The 10,172-nt window shown below is 28.2% G+C and overlaps 1 protein-coding gene across 2 annotated transcripts in view; it reads left to right on the top strand.

Annotated features, from left to right (window-relative positions):
* LOC145243674 (uncharacterized) overlaps positions 1–9,154 on the top strand; it is a 284,330-nt gene extending 275,176 nt beyond the window's left edge. For both annotated transcript variants that reach the window (XM_080106723.1, XM_080106724.1), the window contains one exon: positions 8,601–9,154. In XM_080106723.1, the coding sequence (XP_079962849.1) occupies positions 8,601–8,638 (38 nt within the window). In that variant the 3' untranslated portion in view covers positions 8,639–9,154. The remainder of the gene's footprint in view (positions 1–8,600) is intronic.
* Positions 9,155–10,172: the final 1,018 nt, after the last annotated feature.

Raw genomic sequence — 10,172 nt, 5'->3', positions numbered from 1 at the left:
TCAACTTCCAGAAGAAGTGTCACTTGCAACTGAATTTTACCTTGTACTTCATAATCCTACACATTAAATAAAGGATTCTGTTCAAAACTGTTTGCGGATTCTGAAGTTTGACAGAGTTTGACAGTTTTACAAGATACACCTGAAGAAGGTCGGAGGTTACATTGGCCAAATCGTTGTGTAAATAACACTCAAGATGAGAACAGTAGTCTTAATACAAATTATCAGAAATGTAATTACATAATCTTGCAATCTGAAGCCATATTGGATCTTCCTGCTAGTTATATATGATTAAGAAACTGTCTTCATTTCAAAGTCATCATTTTTATAAACAAGCATATTGAGTATGTGTGTGTACACGATAACATATATACATATTGTTTACATATGATTGTAGTGCTACAGAAATCAGTTCTTTGATCGTCTGCAAATTATCTAAATGACAGCAGCTCATCACTCTTTTGACTCTTGAGTATGCATCTGACACAGACAGTTAATCAACTGAGAACTGCAACACTATATAAAAACATATGAGATACCAACAGATATATATTCTAGAGTTCAAACAAGGAAAAGAATATTCTGTTGTCATAGCCCTACTCATCACTTAGCTTGAATCTTGTTAATAGATGACACATTTCATCTTTTTAATAACAGCATTTGTAAATTTTATTAATAACTATTTGGATTTGCCAGCTTGCTTTTACGTTCCATGTTAACTGCTTGAAACCAAAATTTTGATTAATAATAATTTTTAACTAATAAACATTTCATTCATAAGTTTACCATTAAAACTTTTGCATTTATCTTTATAAATAAACGTTCACATTTTGGTAATTTTGATAGAAATTTATCTTTTAAGTAAAACTATGATGAAATCAAAAGAAATAAGAAATCAATTTGCCTGAGCGATGGTTTAAAGGGAGGGGCGCTCTTTTTAAGCTTAAAATATAGAAATCCATGGTAACTTGTTAAAAATCAAGTCAGACCTCATTCCCCACCCCTCCACTCCGAAGTTGCAAAGAAACGTTTGAACACAAATGTGAAACGTTTTACCCAGGGGATTAAAACAATTCTTAAATTTCAATCCAATAAAAGCAAAAACAGGCATAAATAAAATAATGAGAGGATGGGGAGAGTGGGGCAGCCAGCCTCTCCCTCTTTTTATTCTTCTCACTTATGCCTCTTAGCTAGCAACAGGTCATATAAAGAACGTTTAAACTAGTGTTGGAAAGATTATTCGGAATCAGAAAAATTAAAACTTGATGCTATATCAGAAATGGAAAAAAAATTTCAGATTCCAAAAGCGATTCTTTTAATTTTATTAATATTAGCTTACTCCCACCTAACTCCTTAAAAGTTATAGTTTCATAGACGAATCATTTCACGCGCAAATAAATATTCACTTTTTACCTTTTTATTTAAATCTTAGAAAGACAATAAAAAGGAAAGTTTTGTGTCACTAGAGAACGAGAGAGGGTGAAAAGAGAGAGTGATGCTAAATTTTCTTCCTCATTCTTTTTAAAAGAGCCACCTTCTAACATAGAAAGAGAGAGCAGTCCCCTCTCCTCTCTCTCTATGAACTCTTATGCCTCATTGATATATCTTTCTAGCTAGCTAAAATATATCAATTTCATTTAAATTTGAAGTAAAAATAATTAATTAGCATATTTTAAGAAAGCTTGAAGATATTAGGTTGGCAAGAAATTTCTTGCAAAGTTTTTAATTTTGATTTCAAATGATGTATTTTCAAATAAGTTTTTGTTATAATAACGTTACTTTACATATCATTTTAAGCAGCGTTTTTCGTTCTATCTAATCATTTAAATTACAATTGTTTTAGAACAATTACGTATTCTTTTCAGAACGTTGAATACAAGATGGAAAAAAGCAAATTTACACAATTTTCTTATTTCAATTCAAGCTAAGCTGAAAAGCTGCTGAAATGGCTCATGATATCAACAAAGTGTTTATCCCAGAAACCACTACTGAATGCACAGCATAATGGTGGTTTAAAGAATTTTGTGACCGTGATGAGACTCTTGAAGATGGTGAACATAGTGATCAGCCATTGGATGTTGACAACAATCAATTAAGAGCCTTAGTCGAAGAAACGCCGTTATGAAGTGTCATCTTCCCTTCTTTCACGCAACAAGAATGACCCGTCTCTCAACTGGGTTGCAACTTGCAATGAAAAGTGGATTCTTTACGACACCCAGCAATGCTCAGCTCAGTGGTTATATACCGACGAAGCTCCATGTATATATATTAATATTCATTCCAAAAAGAATATAAATTACATCATATCATTTTTAAATATATTAACGGCTATATGACATTAAAAAAAAAATCTTACTCTCTTCACAATGCTATAACTTTTCTGAATTTCCAACAAATTTTTTCATTCTGAAATAGAACAAAGCAATAAAGCAAGATTCCCTGAATCTATATATCTTTATTTATATAAAGTTCGATATCGTTTATATCTTTATTTATATAAAGTTCGATATCGTTTATATCTTTATTTATATAAAGTTCGATATCGTTTATATCTTTATTTATATAAAGTTCGATATCGTTTATATCTTTATTTATATAAAGTTCGATATTGTTTATATCTTTATTTATATAAAGTTCGATATTGTTTATATCTTTATTTATATAAAGTTCGATATCGTTTATATCTTTATTTATATAAAGTTCGATATTGTTTATATCTTTATTTATATAAAGTTCGATATTGTTTATATCTTTATTTATATAAAGTTCGATATCGTTTATATCTTTATTTATATAAAGTTCGATATCGTTTATATCTTTATTTATATAAAGTTCGATATCGTTTATATCTTTATTTATATAAAGTTCGATATTGTTTATATCTTTATTTATATAAAGTTCGATATCGTTTATATCTTTATTTATATAAAGTGCGATATCGTTTATATCTTTATTTATATAAAGTTCGATATCGTTTATATCTTTATTTATATAAAGTTCGATATTGTTTATATCTTTATTTATATAAAGTTTTATATTGTTTATATCTTTATTTATATAAAGTTCGATATTGTTTATATCTTTATTTATATAAAGTTCGATATTGTTTATATCTTTATTTATATAAAGTTCGATATCGTTTATATCTTTATTTATATAAAGTTCGATATCGTTTATATCTTTATTTATATAAAGTTCGATATTGTTTATATCTTTATTTATATAAAGTTCGATATCGTTTATATCTTTATTTATATAAAGTTCGATATCGTTTATATCTTTATTTATATAAAGTTCGATATCGTTTATATCTTTATTTATATAAAGTTCGATATCGTTTATATCTTTATTTATATAAAGTTCGATATCGTTTATATCTTTATTTATATAAAGTTCGATATCGTTTATATCTTTATTTATATAAAGTTCGATATCGTTTATATCTTTATTTATATAAAGTTCGATATCGTTTATATCTTTATTTATATAAAGTTCGATATTGTTTATATCTTTATTTATATAAAGTTCGATATCGTTTATATCTTTATTTATATAAAGTTCGATATCGTTTATATCTTTATTTATATAAAGTTCGATATCGTTTATATCTTTATTTATATAAAGTTCGATATCGTTTATATCTTTATTTATATAAAGTTCGATATCGTTTATATCTTTATTTATATAAAGTTCGATATCGTTTATATCTTTATTTATATAAAGTTCGATATCGTTTATATCTTTATTTATATAAAGTTCGATATCGTTTATATCTTTATTTATATAAAGTTCGATATCGTTTATATCTTTATTTATATAAAGTTCGATATCGTTTATATCTTTATTTATATAAAGTTCGATATCGTTTATATCTTTATTTATATAAAGTTCGATATTGTTTATATCTTTATTTATATAAAGTTCGATATTGTTTATATCTTTATTTATATAAAGTTCGATATTGTTTATATCTTTATTTATATAAAGTTCGATATTGTTTATATCTTTATTTATATAAAGTTCGATATTGTTTATATCTTTATTTATATAAAGTTCGATATCGTTTATATTATTGCATGTACGAGATTCACTCATAAAATAATTAACTGCTCATTATGAATGTCAAAAAACAGCTACTAGGCATAAGGGTGATAATGTGGACTATATTTTGTTTGCTTTATATGCAAAAAGGGGATAAAGGCCTTTCATGGAAATTCTCCAATTTTTATGAAATTTTAACAATAGACATCAATACATATTCTCCGAATTTCACTTTTATTTTAAAAAGTTTTTACAGATGAGAATATGGGCGCCACCTCCCATTCGACGATTCGTACATAATCTATATAATCTATCTCATCTATACAAATAACTTGTAAATTTTAAAGCACAAGTATTTGAAGTAAAAATAAAATAAAAAAACATTTATACAGCGAACCATATATATATATATATATGTCAGTGCAAACTAAAAAAATTGCTTCTATAGTCAATAAACAAACTTTTTGCATGAACATGAGTGTCTGTTCCCAGTGAAGAATAAAGCAATAAAAAATTTTTTTAGAGTATTTATAGCTCTAATATTGCATATTGAGCTATTAAAGGAATTTTGTACTTTTAATATTTATATCCGAATAGAAAATTTTATTTACACACACACACACTGGTAAGAAGACCCAATGTTGATCGGGATTGAATAAGTGCTTCACACTTCCAATACTTTTATTGCCATCGAAATCAGTGAAATTGCTCATTTTTCAATCAAATCAGTTGATTGCCTGCTCTAGTCAAAGATCTGCTGCATTACACAGAGACGAAGCTTCATATCCTGCTCTGCAGTAACTTAGTCCACAATACATTGTAGTCTACATTGCACTGTAGGGAATCTACTATTGATTTTATAAAATTATTTTTATATAATGGCTTGAATTAAAGTTTAAAATACAAAAGTCAAGTACTATGGTTCAATTATGCTCTAAACAGAAACATCCATTTTGAACAGGTCGCTGTCTTATTAAAGAACCTACTGTTGATTTTTACGTCAGGCCTTTCTGCTTGTGTGGTGATAAAACTTTGGAAATGAACTTGTGATGTTAGGCTGTATAAAGGTGTTAACTTTTGTCGAAATTCGGATTGTTCCTTCTTTAATCAGATTTTTTGTATTATCGATTTTCAATACTTAGGTTTTATATCAGAATGTCTCTATCTAAGAATAGTCTCAGACACATAAAGTACATACGTGTGTAATTGCACAATTTATTTGAATGATATGGCTAAAACTTTTTTCCATTAATAGGATAGCCTCATTAAACAATCTATTAATTTTGTTTTTCATGAATATTTTATTTTCATTGAATATTTTATTTTTATTGAATATTTTATTTTTATTGAATATTTTATTTCAATTGAATATTTTATTTTAATTGAATGTTTTATTTTTATTGAATATTTTATTTTAATTGAATATTTTATTTTAATTGAATATTTTATTTTAATTGAATATTTTATTTTAATTGAATATTTTATTTTTATTAAATATTTTATTTTTATTAAATATTTTATTTTTATTAAATATTTTATTTTTATTAAATATTTTATTTTTATTGAATATTTTATTTTTATTAAATATTTTATTTTTATTGAATATTTTATTTTAATTGAATATTTTATTTTTATTAAATATTTTATTTTTATTAAATATTTTATTTTTATTAAATATTTTATTTTTATTAAATATTTTATTTTTATTGAATATTTTATTTTAAAATTTACACAAAATGTGAACATGTAGAAAGCGGTCATTGAGAAAAATTGGATACCCCCCCCCCCCGATTTTCCTAGAATGCTATATTTTCTTTTATTTGTAAAGAATTAAAAACATGTTTGAATTTCTTTAACTTTTTGATTCATCTGGAAATTAGTTTTAACTTTCATCTCTTTCGAAAATGACAATAAATCACTTTAATCTATCGATTTATTTATTAAGTTTAAATCTATTGTAATAGTTGTATTCCTGTCTGTTCACAATTTAATTAATATGTACATAAGTTACACTGCTTCACAGATTAATTACTAAAAACTTATTTATGTACACTTTTATTTCAGCATGATTTCTTTATATACTATGTGTTCAAAAGACATGATTTCTTTATATACTATGTGTTCAAAAGACATGATTTCTTTATATACTATGTGTTCAAAAGACATCTACATTGAATGAGTACCCTCATTTGCATATTACATTAAAGAAAATCTATTATGATAATTAGCTTGATTTTATTATTTGTTTGTTATAGTAGAATTGTTTTAATTGTTATATTTAGTAATATTATTTAAAGTTGATTTATTTAATTTATTTTTAATTCAGTTTATTTTCTATAATTAATAGCTGACAGCACTTGCATTTAAAACCAGAAGTAAACTTATTTATTTGAGTTATGAGAGTTATTTCCCGAAACTATGAAAGTTAATTCATGTTTGATTTTCATAGACCAAGATGGATATATTAATTTATTATTGTGGACTATTATCCTCATCTTTCTTAGATGAGCTGAGGATAGTCCACAATAATAAATTAATAAATAATACTCATCTCAATAATGAATTCCAATTAAATAATATATATATCATTCACGATGGATCTGACCATGGAAGATCAAATAATAAATAAATGTGGATTTATAAGACCAGAAAATCCAGCCTTGATCGCCCTTTGGGGCCCGTGGCACAGTGGATAGAGACATTGAATCTCTACGGTTCCAGATTAGAATTGTCTGAAGATAGCAGTTTCAATTCTACTCAAAGCCGGCCAGTAGCTTACTTGGCCAAAACGTGGTGAGACAACATCAACTATGGATAGCAGTAATTACTGAGAATGCAGTTAGGAGATTCAGAGTTCCTGTCCTGTCGCAGTTCAAAATGTCTTGAAACAACATCTAAGAAAGATGAGGATAATAGTCCACAATAATAAATTAATAAATAATACTCATTACAATAAGGAATTCCATTTAAATACAAGATGGATGTGTTTTATGTTTCCCTAAATCCAATATGTGGTTACTTTTCATAACAAGTTAGGATATTCGGTGTATCTTAAATGCTGTGTAACTTATGTCTCCACGTAACAATATGTTTTGATTGGTGTATCTTAAATGCTGTGTTACTTATGTCTCCACGTAACAATATGTTTTGATTGGTGTATCTTAAATGCTGTGTGACTTATGTCTCCACGTAGCGATATGTTTTGATTGGTGTATCTTAAATGCTGTGTGACTTATGTCTCCACGTAACAATATGTTTTAATTGGTGTATCTTAAATGCTGTGTGACTTATGTCTCCAGGATATGTTTTGATTGGTGTATCTTAAATGCTGTGTTACTTATGTCTCCAGGATATGTTTTGATTGGTGTATCTTAAATGCTGTGTTACTTATGTCTCCACGATATGTTTTGATTGGTGTATCTTAAATGCTGTGTTACTTATGTCTCCACGTAACAATATGTTTTGATTGGTGTATCTTAAATGCTGTGTGACTTATGTCTCCACGTAGCGATATGTTTTGATTGGTGTATCTTAAATGCTGTGTGACTTATGTCTCCACGTAACAATATGTTTTAATTGGTGTATCTTAAATGCTGTGTGACTTATGTCTCCAGGATATGTTTTGATTGGTGTATCTTAAATGCTGTGTGACTCATGTCTCCAGGATATGTTTTGATTGGTGTATCTTAAATGCTGTGTGACTTATGTCTCCACGTAACAATATGTTTTGATTGGTGTATCTTAAATGCTGTGTGACTTATGTCTCCACGTAGCGATATGTTTTGATTGGTGTATCTTAAATACTGTGTGACTTATGTCTCCACGTAACAATATGTTTTGATTGGTGTATCTTAAATACTGTGTGACTTATGTCTCCAGGATATGTTTTGATTGGTGTATCTTAAATGCTGTGTGACTTATGTCTCCAGGATATGTTTTGATTGGTGTATCTTAAATGCTGTGTGACTTATGTCTCCACGTAACAATATGTTTTGATTGGTGTATCTTAAATGCTGTGTGACTTATGTCTCCACGTAGCGATATGTTTTGATTGGTGTATCTTAAATGCTGTGTGACTTATGTCTCCATGATATGTTTTGATTGGTGTATCTTAAATGCTGTGTGACTTATGTCTCCCCCGTAGCAATATGTTTTGATTGGTGTATCTTAAATGCTGTGTGACTTATGTCTGCACGTAGCAATATGTTTTGATTGGGCAAAGCCGGGTATATACAACTAGAATATTAATAAAATCAACTTAAAACCAATTTTTTTTAAAATTCTATCAGTTAAATTTTTATAAATAAATTTAGCTTGTCCTAATTAAGGCAGCATTTTTTTTATTTAAATAAAATAAATTAAAAATAACAAATCAACAGCTTAATTATACCTGTTTTATTTTTTTGATTTATTTAATCGTTAAAATACAAAAAAGATTAGAAAAATTGAAAAATAAAAAGCGTATAATTAAGAAAATGATTTCTGTTATTTTTAACAATGTTTGTGCTTTAAAATAAAATAAATATAATATGTCACTTTTTTTCTTTGTTTATTTTTTATAGATGAGATCCGCATTAAAAAACGACGCCTGGACACATGATACAAATGGCATTTCATTGCTGATTAATCAAAAACAAAATAATAATGAAATTTGTTGAATATTTAAAAAAAAAATAATACATCGAAACAAATTGTTTGTTGATAACTTTAATCTGATAGATCATCGTTGAAGACAAAGTGACAACAAGTTTTAAATTCTGTAGAACTCTGTAATAACAAAGTTTTTTTTGTCTCATTCTGTCTTCAGACTAAAAGTTATATCATTTCAACTTTGCCCCCCTCCCCACCTGTTCTCTTCTGCCCGACTAATATTCGTAATCTATTTCACTTCTTTCTCTCACTTTTCCCCATTTTAAAACCCTCTATTATTTCCTTCCATCAATCATCACTAAGCATTGACAGTCCTATTCTCTACCATTGCCAGATATAGACAGACTCTTCTCCATCATGCCAGCTAAGCATAAGCAAACCTCTCCTCCATAATGGTAGACATGGACAAGCCTCTCTTCCAGCATTGGCAGATGTAGACAGGCCTCTCCTTCATCAAGACAGACAACAGGCCTCTTCTCCAATGTTGGCAGATATAGGTCTTTCCTCTAGCATTGCCTAACATAGACATCTCCTCCAGCATCCCCAAACATAGACAGGCTTCATCTCTGTCATCGCTAAATATAGGTAGACTTTTCCTTCATCATTGCCTGACGTAAGCAGGTTTCTCCTCTGTCATCAGCAGATAGGCAGGCTTCTCTTCTGTCATCAGCAGAGATAGACAAACCTATACCCATCATCACCTCAGATGGACAAGTTCCTACATCATCACCATAGATTAGCCTATTCCCCATCATCAGCAAAACATAGACAGGCTCCTACCCCATCCGCACTAGACATAAACAAGCCTCTCTTCCGTCATCATGAGATGTAGGCATAAATAGACATTTCCTCTTTCATCATTAGACATAAATAGACTTCTCCTCTGCTTTTGCCAGGCATAGACAGATTTCTTTCACATCATCATCTGACGCACATTTTTTTTTGTTGTAATTCCCACCCCCATACTGTGTTTTTTTCCTCATCTTGACAATCGGATTTCCTTTTATTTGGGTATGCTCAGAGTTTTATGCATTAATATAGATAGGAAAAGTATGAACTCACAATTTCTCATGAGCTCTATATAAAATAACAACTTGTGTTCAATCAATGATATGCAAACGTTTACATTTGTGTATCTTCATCTTTGATTAGGGAATTAATACATTTGATATAACATACACTCTTAATGTATGCTGTATGATCATATTTTTAAAGATGATTTATGATAGGTTTCATGAATACGGTCACAATCTATGGGACCATCTTTTTCCAAATTCAAGTCCGATTGCATCCATTATGATCAATTATGCTCCCCACTAACTATGAAGAAAAAGAAATTTTTTTTGGTTAATCATATATAATGAATGATTTGTGGTAGATTTCATGATTTGGCATAAAAAAAAAATCTTAGACAATTAAAATACTATAAAAGAGATGTGCTCGAACCCACACCGTTTACATTTTTCCGAAGCATCATTAAATGA

Source organism: Euprymna scolopes, chromosome 22, assembly GCF_053919585.1.
Source record: "Euprymna scolopes isolate OS-2025 chromosome 22, ASM5391958v1, whole genome shotgun sequence".
NCBI lineage: Eukaryota > Metazoa > Mollusca > Cephalopoda > Sepiida > Sepiolidae > Euprymna > Euprymna scolopes.
The sequence above is the reverse complement of the archived record's forward strand: the minus strand, read 5'-3'. Positions and strand labels throughout refer to the sequence as shown.